At 32.4% G+C, this 23253-nt stretch overlaps 1 protein-coding gene across 1 annotated transcript; it reads right to left on the reverse strand.

Moving 5' to 3' along the window:
• Positions 1-7819: 7819 nt before the first annotated feature.
• LOC148285291 (nitric oxide-associated protein 1) lies at positions 7820-12205 on the reverse strand. The gene is made up of 3 exons (XM_088227945.1): positions 11316-12205; positions 10439-10706; positions 7820-9423 (listed from the first exon to the last, which is right to left on the reverse strand). Exons 1-3 carry the CDS (start codon positions 12011-12013, stop codon positions 8191-8193), a joined length of 2199 nt encoding a protein of 732 aa, XP_088084071.1. The 5' UTR covers positions 12014-12205; the 3' UTR covers positions 7820-8190.
• Between the last annotated feature and the right edge of the window lie 11048 nt (positions 12206-23253).

The raw sequence follows: 23253 nt of genomic DNA on the forward strand, positions 1-23253 counted from the left end.
TTTTAATGATCAAATTATTGTGTTTTGTGAAAAACAATTGAGTGAAATTCCACCTTTTTTAATTCAAAAATAAATTGACCACTCTTAGAAGAAAAACAGGATATGCGAAATAATTTTTAGAAAAATTATTTTCAAGCAGTATTCTTTTCTAAAACAATGGCATATATTCTGCCAATGAGGAAGTTTAGTGCTATTTAAAATTGTATTATAAAATATTTTCTTGGACATACTTAATAGCAACCCAAACATTTAATTTATTATTATATTTATGTATGGGAGCAAAGTAAGGAATTGGAAAAACAAGGGTGACAGTTAGCTGAATGCTGTCCAAATGTGGTTTCTTTGTGGTCTCGCGGTCAAATTATGTACACCAGGTTCACAAATGTCGAGGTCTGTGCTGAGGTAAGGCTGAGACGAGCATTATCGACAGATTTCTTACTAGAAAGCAGTACTGCGTTAGTTTGGACATGTAGAGCGAATGGACAGCGATGTTATTCTAAAAGAATTTACTATGCGAATGTTGATGGATGCAGAAAACGAGAAAGACATGGCATGACCAAATTCAACAAATACTTAAAGACTGTTGTGCGTGCTTGAGAAGATATGGTAGAGAAAGCGAAGTCTGTTTGCAAAGACAGATTAAAATGGCGTTCTAACTTCCTTTAATTTAATTATGTAAGGCACTGTTTATTAAATGTTCCATTTGATTACCCCCTAAATTTGTTCCTTTACTGCCGTCAGAAAGCCAAAGCCAATAAGAATGACAGAAATATTTTTATCTCTGTTTTAATAAATAACAATGAATGTTGATATTAAAAAGAATAGTGTGTTTGTTGAATTGAATACATAGTACCTACGGTAATAAAAATGAGTAAATATTTTATTCACTAAATTTCCTCATTTTAGCGTGCATGTTCCATGTTCGTTTTCAGTTATGTAACCAACATTTTTGTACATTTCATTACGTTTGTTTTGTTAGTGTATTTTTGTGTATTTAAGGTTTTTGTAGTTTTATCGAAATGTTGACAAAATTTTCATATTAAAATATTTTAAAGACTAAGTTACCTTAGTAGACATTTTATGACATATTAATTTATTGACGCAACAGGTAAAAAAAACATTTATTTCATAATACTTACATAGTAAATATGTAGAATTTTGAATAACACTTCTATGTACATAGAAACACCTGTAAACGATAGTATTAAAAACATAGTATTTATCATTCTAAGATTGGTTTTTATCAAACAAATTGATGACGGGCTACATAGACTATCGTATGATAAAAACAAACTTTTCTTGACAGACATTTAAAGTTTTGATTATAGACTTAACTCTATAATGTCATTCACACAATGTTCACCAAGAAAAACCCTAAATTCAAATAAATATCTTTAAACTTATGACACATGTAAATTTACACGTCACTTCAGTTCTAAACATACAAAAGTTTATGTAATTGCCATTGAAATAATCTAATGTTCTTATTCAACATTAATAGAAATGAAATCGTGAATCATCATCATCATTCCCTATCCACACCCAGTGGTGCATAGGGCATCGCATCAGTACTCCAACTGCAGAGTATCTGAATCATTTTTGTTACTTAGAAGGTGAAGTTTTCCTTACGCTACCTGGTACTAGTCCGAGAACAATAAAATATTGCAGTTTAGGAACTCATTTAAAACTGATGTTTCACGTACGTCCTGCTAGGAATCGAACCGAGTTTTCATTCGCAGTAATACATCAATCTATTTCTGTAAAGATATGGCACTACAAGCGAGGCAACAGTTGGTACCGGGGAGGGGTCGCCAGATATTTATTTTACTCGTAAGGGGGTCGCATATTCAAAAAGGTCGAAAAACACTGATTTAAATCACTTTTAAAAGCTAGTAAATCTGTTTTTGATTTTGTATTTTTTTTAAATCATCCTTTTTTATATGGATGTTTGTTCATTTAGGAACATAATGTCTTTGTTATTATTTTAAATAATTAATTTGAAACATTAAATAAGGAAAAAAATGCGTTGGTATTAAAAACTAATATACTGAGGTTTCGCCTGTTTCATGAACCGTTAAAATTACGTCAATAATAAAAATAACTTAAAAACAGAAATAGCTGTAACCTGGATAGAATGTCGAACCACTTCATCTTCATACTCGGACCCAGCTTTATTTACATGCGTCTACTCACGCACGCACCTCTATTATTCCAAGCTGAAATATCCACCTTCGAGTGTTTGGTTTAATTCGATCATGCCATGTCTTTCACGATCTTCCTTTTTTCCGCATCCCTCAACATTTACTTTCAACGTCCAAATCACACCACCCCTTTTTAAAACCTTATCAACAATGCATGTCTAAGCCAATCTATCGAATGAATCTCAGCATTACTATAGACAATATACATTTTTTGATTTAATTTATATAAATTGTTTTAGGCTACAAAAATCTAATTTCGATAGAATTCAACCTCCGTCTATCTGTTTTTTATTTTTTATTCTTATACATTAGGGAGAGGCACCAGAACTCCGTTGTGAATTGTTAATATCACCTTCTAAGACAAATAATACAATGCTAACTAATAACTTCACAAATCGGAAATAACGTTGGAAATACATGAAATATTTAGAGTGGATTTTTACGATTCTAATGATATATTTATAACTATCAATGTATAAAAAACAAGTTTAGGTTTATACTTTTGGGATTTTCGGCTCGCAGTTGGTGACACATCATTTTCACATTACACGTTACATTCATGTCAACGTAATGTACAGTTTGTCCCACAGGCCGTAAAATGTTCAATGTAATTCAAAATATGCATATTGCAACCTTCGTAGAAAATTTATCCGATGTCGCATGAAAAAATAATAATATGCTTACCATCGTAATTTTTAAAAATGACACATATTGTGTAAAACCACGTTTTTTTTTATTTACCTTGTGACAATTTCCTATAGTATTCATGTGTCTTGTTTCCAATATAATTTATAAGATTGTATAATACATGATTTATCGCAGTTAAATGCTTCTTAGCCCTTTCCTTATTACACAGATATATTATAAATAGTATTACATATTAACTTACCGCTTATAATATAATATTATATTTAATAACCATATAACCAACACTACAACTGCCCTAACATAACCTAGCTTATATTGATTTCAAGCATTTAGTGTACGGCTAATGTTCTGTACAAAGGAATTCATATTATAATCATTCGAAAATATTTATTTCTGGCATTACTCCACTGGAAAACTGAGAAGTACATAGCCCAACCTTACTCGATACTCTAAGATTTTATATAAACACATTATGACATTAAAATCTATCCCCTTTAAATGTTTGTAGGGGTTTTTTTACAAAAATAATGCTTACTATTATGGAATCGGCATTCACTTGTTAAATTGTTATAAAATCAAAACTTTGTGATTAGTGTTTACACAGATACATATAAGTTTATTCTTAAATGAACACGCTCCAAAATTCCTATACCGAGTAAGTAATAAAGTCTGTAACATAAATCATCATCATCATTCCCCTTTCTGTACCAAGTAGTGTGCATATGGCGCTGCGTTTGTAAACCAAATGCAGCATGTTTCGAGCATCTGTTAAACTAAGGTAAGGTGCAGTTAAAACAACCTTTAAAATCATGTCCACTTTCCCAGGAATCTAACCCAAGACCTTTAAGCATAGTAGGCGAATGCGCTAACCACTGCATTACAAGGCGGTCTTATCTTTATGCACTGTAAAATGTACTATATAAAAACTAATGGATTATTATAATAATCAATCAATTTTTATATGAATCCATTTCAAACTCTTGAATTAGTAATTTCTGTATATTTTGATTATATTTTTAAATCCCCTCAGTATATAAATTTTTTGCGGTTATCCAAATTAGATGTAGAGAAAAATCAGTCTCGTGTCCTCCCCGGTTAACCAGTGGGGTATTGTGTTAACGATAAGTTTAGATTAAGTGTAATTATAATTAAGAAAGAAAGCGTGAATATTCTAAATCATCAGTATAATATTAAACAACACATAATGTGTCCAGGTGCCTTCTGACTGTATAATACATTATCTATCATAAAACATAATCTACTACCCTATTTTTTAACTTGCATTATTCCAAAATCACACTTTGTAAAAATATTTCTTGTAAGTTTTCTTAGGTATTCAATTTTCGAAGACATGGCAAATGTCATGGGTCGTCTTGTTTATCTATGAATACTTGAAATCGAGGTGTTGAGAGTTGCGGGGAACAGTTTTCAATGAAATTCTTTCCAAAATATTAATTTCTTTTTCAATGTGTCGTTGTTGCACCGGCAATATCTGTTAAGTGACATTTCGATTTTTTTTAAGGAGATAATTTAAACAATGTATCTTTCAATGATGGCTGTTATGTTTAAATACATTTTTATTGGTGAGAAAGGGGAAAAATACGTCATTTTATTTTGACTAAATTTTTTTTAACCTTAATGAGAAGTTAAAAATACTTTTCTTTTTAAATCACTTAACAGAGTTTGCCGGCGCAATGACAATGCATAAAATTTTTTGACTAACAGAAAAAAAAATTGGAACTAAAATTTTAGTAACTGGATTATAAATCTTTCTATTTTAAAATATTATTTTTTAGACTAATCTAAGTGGCATTTACATCAGATTTTCGTGTGCTTTCATTATTTTGACTTATCAAACAATTAGGCAGAAGACCGTGTATGCTAAAGCATAAATAAATTGATTCAATTACAGTTCCATACAAATTTGTGCTTAACATCTTTCTGGCATATATTTTTTAATTTTGCCCTACAAAAAACTTAAGTTTTCAGCGTTCATATTATTGGCATTAGAGTGTGGCTTAAAACATAAGATGTATTTTTCACGTAACTAACATATCCAATGAATGTCGAATGCTACAGTTCCTGTAGTTCTCAGTCTCTCGATGGAACTATTTATCTTTATATGAGGTGTGATTGTGTCTAACCAATATTACTCGAGCACATACATATTTAATCAATAAAACATATACATAATTATAAAATATAATCTAGTGTAAAAATATTCCATTGAGCTCATCCGCAGCGAGGAACATAATATTATATTCCTATGTATTACACTGCACTTCTTTTATAAGACAATTACTAACAAATACATAATCACTCGAAAGCCCAAGAGTCATGCTGTACCATTTATATTAAAGTTGATATTAAAATGTTATTTATTTATTTTAAGTTTTACGATTTCTGTTTTTTATAATTTAAATTTTTTAGCATTTCAAAACTTAGTCTTGAAATGGTATCCTATTTTGTAGTGCAATTAATTTATAATTTATCAATTTAACTCAAAAGTATAATAATTTAAACCTCGTAAAATGTATCATTCCATTTCTACCACATGTCAGTATTTTATTATGTTCTTTTTTTTTTTTTACTTTTAAGGCGATTATTTAGTTATTTTTATTTTGAGGCAGATAAGTAAGTACTTATTGTGTAAAAAATGTACTTAATTTTTTGAGGATTTAAAATATAAAATGAAGCAATAAAATGTAATGTTTTATAAAGACTGCAAATGTGAATATTACACTTTTTAAGTTCATTTCTCTAAAGGACTTGTAAATAATATTAAATATATGAAATATGGTCACTATTCAAATGTCCTTAAATGTGTGTTAGCTTTGCTGAATAGTGCTCATATAAATTGATTTTTGAGTTGCTGCGAGAATTTGAGCCTAATATAATATATTTACATATTATGAAATAAGTCGTCTAATTTTAACGCCCTATCTGCGTAAGAAATTTTCATAAATTTAACAAAGCGATAAAATACGATAAACAGCAATTTTTTTTTATAAAGGCTACCATATTTAAAACTATTTTTATCATTTTTTTTCCAGCAAGTTTGGGTGCAAAAAACAACATAATCCAAAAAAATATATTTTCCGCAGATTTTATAAATTTTATACAACACAAAAAATATATTTTGGCTTTGCTGTGTATTAACGTTTTACTTAAGTTTATTTGAACATTTTCTAACGCAGATAGAGTATTAAAGGCAGACAAGCCAATTATAAAAAGCAATCATGTTTTAAATTTAATTTTTAAGTGAAAAATACATTTTGGACGATTAAGAATTCAGTATTAAATTACCAATATATAAATATGTCTCGCTCAATCTATAAGATTGTCATTGTAAACTTATTTACAAAGTATTTTAACGAAGTGGAAGTTTGGGTAGCAAAGCAAAAACATTCCTTTTAACGGGTTTTAAAATATTTAATTTGAAAATAAAATACTATCCATATTTTTAGGGGTAACGGTCATTCTTGTTTTATTGTCAACAAAAGATAGAATTGTATCTAATTTACATATGTCATTACATATTCATGCATATTTGGATTTATACATAGTAATTAATATTCTTACATTATCAATTATTATATTTTTTGCGTAAAACATGTAAACAAATAAATATATGCATATTACGAAGGTTTCATTGATAAAAATTCTTACTAGATTTATAAAAATGTAACTTTGCAAAACAAATTAAGTATATAAATATGATTTTGACTTGTGTATTTATATGTAATTATATTCTTACATATTTTAGACATTTTGTGTCAAAACATTTTCATTGCATTTTATATTGATTATTTTTCTACACAAAGATTTTACAAAATATTAATTTTATTCCACCGGGTGGGTGAATTGTTATTTGAACGAATGACTGTTATCTGCATAATTGGTAAAGAATGAAGCTCACTATTTCACTATGTAGTTGATTAAGGTTAATATTGTGTAAATAAATTGAGAACTCGCACCCCCCGTTTGTCTATTGTGCCACAAGTCGAAATGCGTCTAACTGAAAAAAACGACTGAAGATTTTGACATTTGCATTTTTTTGCCAGAGATCAATATTTAAAACAATGCACTCAATTTACTGTAAATATATATGTATATTAAAAAAAAAAACAATTATTTATTTAAAAGTGTATTTAATCGTTAATTTTGATATTTAATGACCTATAAGAAAAGTGCCATTATGCACTCAGTATGCTTTTTTATGAACTTTTTAGTTTTGGCAGTTTGGCACAGTGCACTACATTCCAAATCCTCATACTTTACACAATTTTTTTAATGGGGGGGAGGGGGGTGCGAATTGTGACCGTCCATTAGCGCTACATACTTGTATTGTAAATTCACTTTTATATTCCGTAGCTTCAACTAATATTACGATGGGATGGCAGTGAGATTTTTATAAATATTATTGAACAATAAATCATTTTTCTCATGTATAATGTTGTTTTTATTTTATGTTTGTACATGACATTATTGTATTTACTAACCATCACCTAGGGCAAAAGATACCTAGTAAAAACTCCTTTGAAATTTTAGTAGTGACTTTGGAAAACGATTGAAGGACAATGATTTGGATTTAAAGGGGTTAAACCCTTGTGTGTTTGTGTGTAAATGTGTTTAAACACATTTTCAAAACTGAATTTGATCAATTAAACTGCGCTTAATGTGATTATTTATAGTAAATTGGATATTCCAAAAAAACATATTTTTAACTCCAAAACAATACAAATATTTTTACATTCATTAAAGAAATATTCAAGTTTATATTTTAGGTAAAAGCTAAAAACTACTGCTGGGGAGTTCCTATGAAAATGCTACATGAATTTGAAAAAAATACTTTTTGTCGTGAAAACTTCATGCACACCTAACTAATCTACTAAACTAAGTGAAACCAAAATCGTAACGCTTTCCGGCTGATTAAAGACATTTATAGATGTAACGGTCAATGTGTGTTATTTCTTTTTTGTTTATTATAATTTAAAGCAAACACTTTAATAAAGCATTATCTGCAGATACTGCTCCAACGTATTCCCATAATATGGGTTTTTATTCGAAAAATAACAAAGAAAACTAACCTCGAAACAATTTAATGTGAGTTACCAAAATGTACAATAATTCATGTACTTATTTGATGGCTATCAATTCTATTATTGATCTAAAGTTAATCCATATTTATTTATTGCATTCACACAAAAATGCAATAAATAAATATGGATTTAACTTTAGTACTAGGTATGGAAATAAAGATAAATTGCTCTAGTTGTCAAATTGAGTGTCACAGAAAATTTAGTTTTTTCGGATAATACCGCTCTACTCTACCAGCTCCTCACTGGTCCACACGTTTCCCTTTGTAATAAACTCTTCCAATAGTGTAAGCGGGAGTGCCTTGAATCTTCTTACCTTTCGCCACGCAAGCAAACTGCAGAATAGATGGCTCCCGTAAATGGATACCGCGAGCCTCGGGAGTCCAAGCCTTCACAGTACAAGTGTGTTCCGATTCTACGGCCACAGATATCCAACCGGCCGAGGATAAAACGACATCCGCAACTGCCCTCTTCAAACCGTCTCCGGTTATTTCAAAATCACTATCAAAACATTTTAGATGTGGCCATTTGGCCATCCTCTCTTCGTTGCCTCTAGGAACTCCGAAGTATTCCGTACCGATCAGCTTAGCGTACAACTCCTCCGCGTCGCTAGTTTTGCAAACCGTCAAAGGAAGATGGTGCGAAGCGAAGACCGTCACTAGAGCGTCGCTTTGGCAATCGACGATGTCAAGTCTGGCGAGTCCGGCTACAAATACAGTGGTTCCTGGACTAAGTTTCAAACTTTGAGGTCGAATAAGCTGCTTGGGGAGAGTGGACATTAATTCTTCGATAGTGAGAATTGACAGAATCTGATCAGGGTGGACCACTCCGGGAGTGTCGTAACACCATTTACTCTCCTTGTACATATCCGACGTATCGCTGACACCCTTCGGGTGGTTGGCTTGTGTGAATCCCGTTTGCGAAGTATAAGAATACATGTCGCTGGTTTCGGTTTTAATTTTTGTCGTATTTAAGAAAGTCGTACCGATGTGACCGATGAGTGTTGCGTATTTTGGATTATTAGTTTCTATGGACAGTAGCTGGCGATGTTTATTTTCGGCAACTCTATCGGCTTTTTGCATGGATAGTCTCCGATTCCTAATAAACGTGCGCCACCCGGCGGGTCTCAAGATAGGGAAATTGAGTAGGTTGAGAGTAGTTCCGGGCCACGGACTGATGGTTGCTCTCTGCAGAAGGTCAATCGCCTCCGTTTTGCAGTAATCTGACTGGAGGAGAGCGTTGAAGAGTGAACTCTTGCCTACGTTGGTGCAGCCGATGAGGTAAACGTCTCCGCGGTAGCCCCAAGTGACGTGCAGTTTGGTGATGAGATCTTCAACTCCGTACCCCGTCTTGGCCGAGATGAGAGAAATATGCTTGATGTTGGCTTTTCCGAGAGAACTTTCGTCCACATATTTCTTCAAGGTATCCCGGATATTTTTCAAGTAGCCGCGGCTGTCCTCGGGAAGTAAGTCAACCTGAAATGTAATTGAACAATTATCAGTTTTTTAAAATTATTTTATTACATCTAAATACAATAAATAGCTATCTCATTTCTACATATCTAAATAAAAGCATTTCTCTGTAGAAAAGTAATTAAATATAAATGAAGGCCTAGCAAGAACGTATTTACTAACATTAAAATTGACATTATTTATTTTTATTTTATGTTTTACATAACAATTTTGTTTTTAAATATGAATACCTCACTGGGCACAACCCGTGTCGAGGCATTCATTTACATGATTTAATATATAATTATGACGTCTAAAAAACATACATATTCATATACTTAAACCCACACAGATATTATATAAATAATAGTTAGAAAAAAAAGAAAAAAACATAAGTTAGGTCAAGTGACAAGCTACTGTCATAGGCACCTTTACATCGGCAAGTTCCTGGTGGCCCAACATCTACACAAATGCCAAATATATATGACATATATTCATCGAGACACTGTGTGGATACAAATACAAAACATGAAATGCAAAAATAATTTTATATAAATAAGTGTACTGCTTTGGTGGGGTGACAATTTTGAAACAGTTCTCGGGATAAAGCAACAAGGGGAGTCTCAATTGAAACCAATTGACTTTGATAGTTTATTTTAACATTTATTACAAGGGTCTTGACATATTCTTCTCATTTTTAAGCTTTAAATTTGTTTTGGATAGAAGCACACATAAAAAAGATTAAAAAGTATCAATTCATTTTTGTGTTAACGTTCAAGTTAACATATTTTTACTAAGGGTTTTCAATTATCCGCTTTGTGGTGTAGTACGTTAAACTATGATAAATATAGTATTGGGTTTAATTACTGATATGGTTACATGAAATACTTATTCAAAGTGTTTTCCCTTCTACCAGCTGTGCTAGCAAGCTCATCGTGTCTTAATATAAGAAATGATGGAGATATGCTGTAATTTGCGTAGCACTGCAGTGCTCTGGACACCATTAGGTACAGACAAGGGATAGAAAAAGAATGATTACTTTGTTTCCTACTACGATGACGGGTCTTTTGACTCCGATGATGTCGATGATTCCGGGCCAAATGGAGCACGGGAAATCCAACAAGTCCACCATGAGAATGACGAGTGCAAACTTGTGTTTTATCTCCTTCAGCAGAAGGGGGTACTCTTCGGGAGGCGACACCACGTTCAGCGCCACATTATACTCCTTCAGGAAGTGACATCGCTGGCAGTGCAGTTCGCGAAGTTGTTGGACCGTACGACCGAGGAATATTTCACTCGGCAGATATCTGTAGAGACAGAAAACCGGATTTATTTAGTAAGAACGTTAATAAAAGCATTTATATGAAGAAAGAATTTCAAAATTTTAATCATGTGTCAAATTCCAAGCAAATCTTATATATTATTCTAAAAATTATTGATTGCGTCTGTCATGTACGGGCCGGTAAATTTAAGGTGGGTGGACACATATTTATTATTTACCTTTTTGGTTTTATTTATTTAGTTTCTACTCGCGGGTGAAATTTTTACTAAAAAAATTGAGTGGAGATTAGTCGGCCTAACGGTGTAAGGTTTCATGTGTTTACATGCCAATTGATAAATGAAATAATTAATAAAAAATAAATCCACCCTGTTATTTCATACTGTTATTAAACTTTCAAATAATTATTTTAGGCTATGTTATGTGCATAGTGCCTAAAATCTGGTTATTGTTTATATTTATTTTCTTATTCTGACAGTTAGGTACTATAATTGAAATTTATATTACTTTGTGTTTATGCGGCGTTTTATCCTCTCTGCCTACCTCTACGGAGAAACGGGGTGATGGCTCGTTTGTTTATTTTGAAATAATCAAATCCATACTGGAATGAAATTTTCAAAAGAAACTGAGTACTCACCCCGGTATGGAGGAGTCCTTGCAGTGCAGAAGAGAGCCGCAGCCACCACACTTCACGTTGCTCACCGGAATGTCAGGATCGGCAGTTCCATATTTCTTCAGCATGTTCTGGTGCTCTATTAACCTCTCCTGGTACTCCAGTTCATCCACGTCGGGAAAATCGAAGGTGTTTCCGCTAAGATTCAGTATGTGTTCCTTGCTAACCATTTTCAAAGACGCGTCGTCAAAGTAGTCGTAATCCGTCATCCAAGTCTCCGGAATGTTCTGCTCGTCGATAACTTTACTATCTGCCCTTTGCTCGAAGGGAAATTCGCCAGATTCCTTTACCGGAAGTGGTTCTTCGCATTTTTTGTCTTTTTGCAACTCGGACAGCTGTTTTTCATCCAGGAAATACTTCAATGAAATAGGAATAGGAACAGTTCGAGCCCTTTCCTGAAGCTCTTTTTGATTTTTAACCATAGCTTTAATTTTCGCCACAATGTTTGACCGGTTCCCGTAAACCTTATCGACGGATTCTAAATATGTATTGTAGAGTATTTTCTTGTGCAGTATCTCTTCTTCTTGCGCCACTTCGTCGGCATTAGAATGTTTAATTTCCGATGGCGTAACATTATTAATCACCCCGGCATAACATCTCCCGTGTTTTTGGAAATATAACCTCAAAAATGTTCGTCCATTCGCAAGCATACTGGCAGACATAAAATATTACTCTTTTATAGACAAATATATTAAAACCTTTTTTGAATTCACAGTCCGACTACACTGAGTTGTGCTTTGATGAAGGAATGATTAAAACAATCGCGACTTTTTGACATAATATCTCTCGATATTTCCACGACCACTTTCCCAGTTTCCCTCAAATTCAAATAACAAATCGTCTATGAAATGTCAAAAAACCAAAAAACAAATATCTAGAGATACCATCCTGGAAAAGAAAAAAAACTGTTTTACGGTGATAGTTGATAATAAATATGAACACGCAAAATCAAACATGATGATTGGATGGATACGAGCTATACGTACATATCTAAAATATTAATGGAAAATAGAACTTTTTTCCCCTTGAAATTAGCAGGTATTTTCATTATTCATTTTTTTTTTACAATATACGTAAGAGGTAAAACAGAGTATTAAAAAAATAAGGATACATAGCAATTAATTACATATTAATAGTAAAATAGTAAACAAAAAATCCCACAAAGGCATGGCCTGTTCGTGGGTATACAAGAAAATATTAATGAATTTTTGCTCCTATAATAAATAGACAGTTATAATATTTTTGTGTAACAAAAACCCAACCTTTATTTGTATTGGAAATTTGAAATAACACGGCAAAAGTTTAAAATATTTATATAGGAATTATTATAACCTTCCAATTTATTTTTTGTTTTCAAGAATTTCTTAAACAATAATGAATGCATTTTGATAATAATAACCTTTTGGTTCAACCTTAGCCAATTCTGAAAAATATCAAATTTTAACTACCACCTTAAAAATAATCTCATTTAAACAGTATTGAATAATTTTTACATTTAAAAAAAAAAATAAGTACAACAATATTCTGTCTATTGTTAAAGTCAATTTGGGTTGAATTCGAATGACCGAGCGACGAATTATCTAGAATTCCAAAACCTTTCTTTTGAAAATATAATATTAACAATAAATATCGACCCATGTTTTCCGCTTGGGAAAACATTTTTTAAATAAAAAACCTAAACCTTATTCCTCGGTCATACATATGAACCTTGCTTCTTCAAAATTCATACATCTTATGTAGGCGCGCCGATTATTCAAACTTTTTACATATAGTCATCAACTCCAATAAACTTCTATGCCATCATTTTCTTATCCGCGCCCGTAGTACATGAGGCACTGCATCAGTACTCCAATCGCGACGTACCAGCAAATATTTATAATACGTACGAATACAAGATAGGCAGTTTTACGATTCAGGTTCCAGTTCAGGATCTATAAAGCAGTATAGTGTAGAACCACACTGAAAATCAATATTTCACATCCACCTTGCCAGGTATCGAACCTAGGACCTCAAGTATGGTAGGGGAATGCGCCAACCGGTACACTAGGAGGCGGATCATTTCCAATTTATCAATTAATGGTTTCTTTTCTAATCTTTGTATGTATTAATTAGTTTTAAATGCATTTTATATTATATACATTAAGTTTATTATAATTCAGTTTTATTAGAAATTATATGTAGTATTGCATTAATTTAACTTTTAATATTACGAAAGTATTGATATGTAAGTGCGGAAAAGAGACAACGAATTTAAAGTAATAAGTGAGAGGGGGAAGAAGATAGCCTTGCTTGGGCGTTATAAAACCATCCCAGGCCTTAGAAAGAAGATAGTCATGAACGGAGTCGTAATGCAGCCGAAAGTGCTGTCGGGAAAGTGAGTCGAGTCTACGCAGCCATACCCTCGGTCGCGGAGACGATGCAACGACAGTCAGAGAAGGTTGTCAGTCGGGAGTCGAAGTTGAGGAGTTGAATTCTCGGTCCATACCAGAGATCAACGCGTCGACACGTACAAGGTAGCCAGCCACGCTACGTAGCAAATCTTGTGAAATCCGACCGCTCCACGAGGGTCATCGGAGGCCGCCTTCTAGCCGCGAAGGTCCCCCCACATCTAGGACATCTATCGTCTCCCAAGGAACGCTAGTTTCCTGCACCGCCAGCGCTGTGCCCCAACCACGGTCACCCGGTTTTCCAGCTGGTTGTCGTCCACCAACGGGGCCAAATCCCGAGAGCTACCAAGACTTTATTTATGGCAGATCTCCGCCCAGGACATCGCCCAGCTTGTGCTCGTCCGAGCACAGCATCCGGACCATCAACATTGTGTTAAAAATATATAAGTGAAGAGTGACAATCACAAACTGCTTTAGTCCATAGTTCTGCAAGTAATTTCTTTTTCATCTTTGTAATTAGTCCTAAGTCATTTCCCATGTTCTAGATTAATAAACATAGGTACATAAAACATTAAAGCTTTTTGAATTATTTTCCAATTTATACGTTTTCAGGAGAGATTTAAGTTTTCTTTATTTTCTTTTGGACACTAAATTTATTTGGTTTTAATTAGAATTACATTATCATGACGCAACGCGGAACTTGATTTTATAGCCTCCGAGATCAACTCACCTCATCACATCTTATTTTCTCAACCTCGCCGCCATCTCTCTCTAATAAACCAAAGTACCCCATTTCACAGGCATACCTTTTTCACCTTGATTATTTCCCCCATTACAAGGATGATACAATACAACAGATAGGACGATATTGTCTAGTCCCAGCTCCGTGAACAGCTTCGAGCGCGCTGGACAGGATGCTGGGACAGTAAAAAAATTCAGCAGTAGTTTACACGTGAGTGCTGTGAAAATGAATACACAACGACGCTTGTTACGAGCGAGTATGCAAAAAATATTATTTCTTTTATACCAAGATATATTGGAATTGTTGAAGGACGAACGAAACATTAAAAAGGCATTTCTTCTGCTGACAATTTCGTCAGAAAAAATGAGTAGGAGCGACACGCATGTGTGGAGCAAATCACTATTATCCTACAGTCCTGTCCGTGCGCGTTCATACGAGGACAATGCAGCCGCGTGCTGTTGTAAGGATAATTATTGTCCTGCAGAGATAGCCTGCCCTTCTATCTCTGTAACGTCTTGGAACAATGTCCTGTCCTGTAAATTGCTGTTCACATGTGGACAACAGGGACAGAACAATATTAGAACGCTACTTTAAATAGAAAAACCAATATTTTTGTTATATACAGATCTTATTTGACATTGTATTTCAAATCAACTGATCTTACAATTGAGAATATTCAGTTTATTACAGTAATATATCGAGACTTTACTGACAGAATGCATTAAGTCATTGAAACAAGTTACGAGATAATCGCATTTTAAGTTTTTTTATTCTTTCAACGCACTATTTCTCCCACAATTTTCCTTTTAAAGTTTTTTTAAAGCTTTGAAAGAATAATAGCATAAAATTTGAAATCAACATCTTGCACCTATATTTAAAAATATTTTAAATATATAAAGAATGTTGACTACTACATTCTGTCAGTATAGCTTCTATATCTTCAACCTATGCATATCATTTGGATTGTTGTTTATGTAAATTATAAAAGTTAAATAAAATACTAATAGATTTTTCAACAATGTTTATTATATAATTCTATCCGCGGCATTAGTAAATAAAATCTGTGCAACTTAAAACAAAATATATTAATAAAAGACCATCCAAATAAGCCTTTGATCTAATATGCAAAAGTATTACTGTATACAAATAATATAATAATCATAATATAGTGAAAATTGACACTTTTAACACTCAGCGTGAACTATAGAACAAAAGTTCCTTTTCTATTTCTATAGATAAATGTTTTAATTAAATCAATTCATATAGAAATTATCAATTTGACGGATAATTGAAAATATTTTAGAGTTCAGTCATTAATATACAAAGGTTAGAACAGAAAACACAATAACCATATTATTGTCATGAAATGTGAAACCAATGATGGTTGGAAGAATTTTAGAAGCAACTACACAAAATTTGGTTCATTAGTTAATTTTTCAAATGTAAGTGTGTAGTTTATTTAAGATACAATCTATCAAACATTTCTCTTCACAGCTTTAGTAAAGAATTTCAAATTACAAATTCATCGATAAGAAGAAACAAAAAAAAGCTTTTATATACGTACCATACTTTTAACTCTGAACTCGCATAACAGAAATAATTTAATAGTTGATAACATTTAAACAAAGAAGTTAGGTTAACAGACATCTTGCAGCTACAAAACACATGACAAATAAAATTCTGCAACTTAAAAACACATAATATATATTAAGTAACTTGTTTTCAGCCAATATTTTCATGTTTCGGTAAAACAGTAGAAGGCATCGATAAAGGAAAAAAATGTTATTGCTCTTCTCGCATTTTGACATGTTTCTTAGCGAATAAAATAATGACATAAAAGATAGTACCAATATTTTTATTACAGTAAATTCATTTTGAAAAATTGAATATTTTCTTGTGTAGTCTAAATGTAGTCATTTTATATCTGAAACACTTATTCTATAAATTGGATTGATATTAGCGATGAGACTACACCGTGTGTAGCCCACAATTGTACTACTACGGTGTGTTGAAGTGTGCAACACACACACTTTTTAGTGAGTGGACAGCACAAGCTTTTACTTTTAACAGTGTGTTAGCGGGCACACTTGCACGATTGTACTATATGAAGATAGCCCCATGGTGTAAATTCACAGTACCAACCTAATACTTTTGTTTTGTGCGATAGTAAATAACAATAATATTATGATGAATAACATTGTAGGCAATTCGATTGCTAATTTTGCAGATACATTGTAAATTACGACTTGTGTACTTGCATCGAAATGTTGAAAAATCAATTGAATTAAAATACATAGAAAATTAATAGTAATATCGTCACCAAAAACATAAAGATAAGATTTTATAATAAAATTCAAATTTATTTTTAAACGGTACCTAGATGTTAAGGTGGTATAACTGACCGCGATTAACACCTCGCTAAACAACTTCATATAGTACATTCCTTGCTAACAACACTCTGAAGCTAACATCATGCAATACGATTTTAGTTACTAAAACACCCGCTAGGCGGGTCGCTAGGTACCATTGTGTGTATAACGCACACTGATCCTAACTTCACACAATACAATTTTAGTTAGTAAAACACCCGCTAGGTACTGTAATTGTATATACCTACCACACACTGATGCTAACTTCACACAGTACAATTTTAGATAGGAAAAAACCCGCCAGATAGCGCTGAACATTACAAGTTTGTAGCGCACAATTGTGCGATACAAATGTGTGTGCGTGGTGATGTGTGTGCGCACATTTTAAATTGTGTGATTTTCCATCGCTAATTGATATATATATATATATATATATACTTTAGTTTAAATTTTACAAAAGGTATACCTGTTTTGGCGTAGTTTTGTTTTGTACACTACATAGCATACATGCTTATTTAACTCAAGTTTTGTGAGTCGGTTCATAGCTACGCCTAATGATTATGTCAGTGGCTATACCACGCGGCCATAAAATTAAAATAAGAAATAATACACATTTAATATATTTTTCTAATGCTATGTCGTTATTATTGCACATTTAGTTCTTTTGCAAAGTACCACTTACATTTGGCAGAGTTACATAAAAATACGATACTTATATACAAATACAATATCTCTAATTATATTTAACGATGATTCTAAGCTAATATTATTTTTCTAGCTAATAATAGTTTCTATACAGGATTGACCATTACAAAAAACAAACAAAGAGATAACTATCATCATTAGTATAGATAATAAAGATGTAGAGTAAACGTTGGATAAAATGCATAAAAAGAAATATTTCAGTTCTTATTATTTAGCAAAATATTTAAATTTTCAGACCATTTCTTAAAAATCGTGAATAACTTGTGTTAGAAAAATGGGAATCGAGTCGCGGTAGTGGGATTTGAAACTCAGATCTTTGATCTGCGAGTCCACAACACTACTATGGGACTTCAACCCGTCCCACAACATAAAACGTAGACTGAGCAGTTACAGGGTGACGTATATTTACATGTTTTCAATTCAATTCTATTCTGGAATTCCTAAATTTTTTCAAAATCCTTTTCCATAACTCACAATTGGGGTGTAGTGGCATTACACGCAGACTCATATTCAGACAGATATTCCAAACCACACTAAATCTGATATTTCTGAAGGATTTTCCAGTTGTAAAAAGCTAAAAAGTTTATTTTTTAATATATTGCAGTCGCGACCAAAGTCCGAGTCCAAAATCGCTACTTCCTCCTCTGTCGTTTAATAATGTCAACCAAATACAAAAACGTGAGATCCCCTTCAAATTCATTATCCGAACCAATAGAAGTCATTAGGAGCCGACCGACTACAGGGAAGTCGGCTTATATAATGACAAGTAAAAGCTCCCTACACACCATAATGAGTAAACTCCAATCATGACACAGCACACCGCAACACAATAATGTAATTCTACCTCAAGGATTAAATGGATATACAAACAAAACGTTTTAGTTACTTGAAATAGTTTTCGCTACTGTTCAAAAGATGGGATTATTCAACGATGCCTAGGAATTTCAACGTTATCAGTTCCGAGACGGCAGTTGAGTTTAGAATGAAAATTTGGTTTTTTATTTAGAAAGCATTCCCGGGGTAAGTACTACTGTAAATGCATTGCCATATTCTTTAATGTATGGCATTTACCTAATCAATTTGAAAAAAATATATACATCTTCAAACACATAAAAAAGCACAGAAGGGTGATTTCTATCTGGGTTAGTTAGGTTTTTTCCGTGTCAATCAATCGAGAAAAAACTTTATTTAAATTCAGATCTAATTAATTATCGAATATTTAAATTTTCAGGCTGTTTTCGAAGAGTTCTCGAATTAGCATGCTAGAAAAATGGGAATAAGGCTGTGATAGAGCGGGGTTTTACCTTGATTTTTTAAATGTTGTTTACTCTTTTTTATTAAAATAAAGAAAACTATTTCAAGTATCTAATATAAAAACTTCATCGTTAGAAATCTAGAAATACTACTTGCCTAAAAAAACTAAAATTAAACGAGTTAAAAAACCCAACACATACGACAAGAGTGCACTTTAAAACTCAACTATTTTGAAATGATGTTTTTTTTTCCTATCACCTTTAAACTGTTACATACTAAACATCAAATAAAAAATCACCAATTTCTATTACACACAAAAATTAATACAGCAGAAATATTGTTGTCATATAAAAAAGGCAAAACGCCTTTTTTGAATGATGGCAATATTTTCGGATAAATTAAGTTACGCCATTTGTCTCTAAAATAATAAAAGCACTCATCATTTTAAAATTAATTTTTAAATGCGTAAAATAACCCTATTTTCACTTACTATGAGGTATTATTTATTAACCTTTAATATGTAAAAATAATATTCAGTTGCCTACAGAAGTATGTACTGGATCATTGGAAGTATAGAATTGCATTCACTGCCATTTATGGAATAATCAGTTACATAATATGGAATATTGTCAAGCAGTAATATTAAAAATTATGGTAGGTTAGGACAGGCTGGGCTGAGTTGAGTTAGATTAGATTAGGTTAGGATCTCATGGTGAAGGGGGCTTGTGGACCTAGGTTGTTGAGACACCTTATCTGTTCTGTAGGGCTCTAATCGAATAGATTTATCTATTTTCATTGTTCCACGAATTCAAATAACAATAAAAATATTTTAAAAATGAAAAAAAGTATTATATTCAAATGACGGTCAAAAATGCTCTTGAATAAGAGTTTGCATTTACAAAACGCATTGAAAATATCTGAAATCCCCGTGATTTCTGAAATCGCTTTGATTGACATGCTGGCAAAAGAAAGAAACAAACTCTTTTGCTGGCAAAAAACAATGGTAGCAGTACTAAAATCGAAGAAGAAAAAGCCCGAGAGGAACTAATGGAAGAGTACCATTGCTGAAAAGCGAAGAGATTTAAACAAAACACATAATATGTGTTACATTATGGATAATAGAGTATTATCCTATCTGAGCGTGGTTGCTTTGACCACTACCTTCGAAAGATAGAGAAAGAAAATAGCCCAAACTGTAACCACTGAAATGCCACAATAGACAATACGGAACATATGTTGCTATGTGAGCAACGGAACATATGTTGCTCACATGACCAAAATGAGATGATAAATGGAAGCGTCTCGCAACAGCGATTGAGTGGAAAACTGCATTTTGGCAAAATCATGATTGCAAATTGATTTGAATAATGCATAAGACAGAGTGCTGCTAGTGTAATTATTTGGTCCGAAACACCAAATCTCTCTCAAAAGATAGGAAGAAGGTGAAAAAGACTATATATATCAACATGAAAGCTTGCTAATTATTATACAAAAGTGGTCCCGGAAGATTAGCTAAGATTCAAACGGTCAGTAGCTCGCTGTTCCCATAACTGTAGAAAAAAAATAGGTTAGGTTAGGTTGGGTAGATGGGTTCAGTTTGTAGGTTATATATCTTTGAAGGGCAGACATAACAGTACAATGGCAATGGTGTAACTTTTCAGGAGAGCAACAACACGTTATTATGAACCCAATTATTTAGCTAGAGAACTCGTCATGAGTAATTTGTACAAATAACAGAAATATTCCAGATATACTACTTGAACCATTAAATATGGGACAGAGATGAGTCTACTTATACTACTAGAACTAACTTATACTATTTGTACCACTCAATGAATGTTAGAAATGAGTCTACTTATACTACTACAACTGACTTATACTATTTGTACCACTCAATGAATGATAGAAATGAGTCTACTTATATAACTGAGACTATCCGGTACTATTTGAGCAATGAGGAAGTTCAGTGTCATATTTTAATTTTTTTATTTGTTAATAGTCTATTAAACTAAGCAAAAAACAATTATTTTTTTTTTGCATATTGCATTTTTAGCGGTATGATTTTTTAAAGTTTTGTATTTCTGAAATAACTCCGCGAGTGATGTCAGAGGTTGTTCTGTGTTAGTTCTTCCCATTGGTTCGTTTACGGTTAGCCAACCGGATATCCTTCACAGCTGTCACATCATTGGTTGGTTCATATGAACCAGTGACGTCAATCAAAGTAGTGCGTTTTTATTATTTTTTCGTACATTTTCAAGAAACTTTGCTCTAATTGTTACTGCGCGCAAGAAAAAAAAATTTGTATCCAATTTCCCATAGGGCTGAAGTTCCTCATTCATGACAGAAAGGCGCAAACTTATTTTATTAAAACCGAAGTTTAATAGGCACAGAGTTGTTTGTGTTTCGAGTAGTCATATAAGTGTTAATAATACTGTTGTTAACAGTACACATAGTGTTACTATTGATGCAGGCATACACAAGAAACATTTTATCATAAACATCATAAAATGAATAAAAATGCAGTTATACTGTTATGTCCGCCCATCAAAGATATAATAAAACATATTTAATATTTTAAGAAGTTTCTAACCAACACGACATATAATTTCAATTATTAGCACATCAAATTGTACTATTTATAAAGTATACATTTCTGAGTTGTAAATTTTTGAAAAATTATATAAATTTAGCCAAATAACATGCAAATCTTGCCGAGTAACAATTAAAACCCTTGTGTATTGGGAGATTGGATCAAACATAAATTAAAAATACAAAAACAAAATGTGTTTTTGTTATATTTTAAAATATTTTTTTATTGAAAGCAAATTATTCTACCAAATCCCAAAAGGAACACTCCCACACTGCCAGAAGTCAAACTAAAGGATGGGTCGTGGGGTCCACCGCAAACTCTGAATTCGGGCAAAGAAATTTCAGGTTTCTGTGCTTCAAAATATTCAATATGTAACCCGAACATTACAAAATCATGATCCGAATTCAATTAGATAAATGGTTACTGGAATTATGTAGAGAAAATTTGGAAAACTTACTCAAAAACATTCTAAAATAAATTAACTAGTAGGTAGTCATGTTATTGTTTATTCTAGCATAAAAATGTCTGCCTTAAAACAGGTTTTACCTAGTTAGGCGGGCTAGACATAATCCAGAGAAATCTATTACCTCAGTATGTATGTTGGAAATAAAGAAATTGTAATTTTTGTTAATAAAACACGATGATTATTATTATTATTATTGCCACAAGTAGATTTGTAAACTCAAAACAAACATAAACAAAGTACCTAATCAATAATATTTTAACAAAACAATAAAATATACATTTGTAATATCACAATAATAGTTTAGTAGTACACACAGAAACAGTTTTTGTGATTTGTAAAAGTTCACTAAATTAATTATTATCTTCAGCTTGTCGCAGACTTATCTTGTAGAAATAAATCACAAAAAAAATATTTTTATAATTAATTTTCAACTCACTCAGGTCACTATCTACATTAATAAATAATTCTATATTAATTTGTAATATGCATAAATCTATAATATATTATATATATGTCGGTCGATTGCCATAAAAAGATGCAGGGAAGAGTGATCCAACAAAATTCTACACGGGCTCTCCAAGACATAGGAGCATGTACAATTCTTGAGATAAATTTAATCTGACAGTGAGATTAAAAATCTTATGCCAATAAAAACTGGAAAAAAATTAAACATCAGAGAATCATAACTACCAAATGTATAAGAAGCCATCGACGAGAAAAGCCCCTGTGATATTCTGCTTCCTAATTCAATTGCAAGCTATAGAAACTTAAGCACACGAAAATTAGAGATAAGTCCAACTTGAATAACTATTAAAGGAACTTAAATCTAATTTATTTACAGAAAAAAATAAATTACAGAAATGGATATGTACTTTAGTTACATTTAAAAAAAAAAGTCAAATTGAAGTTTTAGTTGTTTTACATAAAACAAACCATCAATATACGAGGGTTGATCGATATACCCCACCTATTTTTAAGTAAATGAGATCAAAATGTGTCTTTTTTATCGACAGTCCCCCGGACTTGTATGCACTTCTTCCAGCGATACTCCAACATTTCTATAGCTTCCTGGTAGAATATTTGTCCGATCTAAAAATTTATTTCCATGCCAATATTCCTTAAGTTTTGGGAATAACTAGTGACTATTTCGGGTGAATATAGGAGGTGTTCAAACCAATTTAAACCCAGCTTCGCGAATAGCGGCCATTAAGTCTAGTATTTTAGCACTAGCAGTGGTCAGCGGCCTGTTGTGACTAAACCATTGCAGGTTTCAACTTGCCGCTCGGTACTTTGCACGACTGGTCAACTTGAAGCGGGCCACGGGTGAAGCAAATCAATCAACCCTCGTAACTGTTCAAGTCAGGTAGGTGCCGCAATTCAAGAGCCTGC

Source organism: Micrasema longulum, unplaced genomic scaffold (assembly GCF_059751315.1).
Source record: "Micrasema longulum isolate JH-2025_06_02 unplaced genomic scaffold, ASM5975131v1 h1tg000044l, whole genome shotgun sequence".
In the NCBI taxonomy this organism is placed as follows: Eukaryota; Metazoa; Arthropoda; class Insecta; order Trichoptera; family Brachycentridae; genus Micrasema; species Micrasema longulum.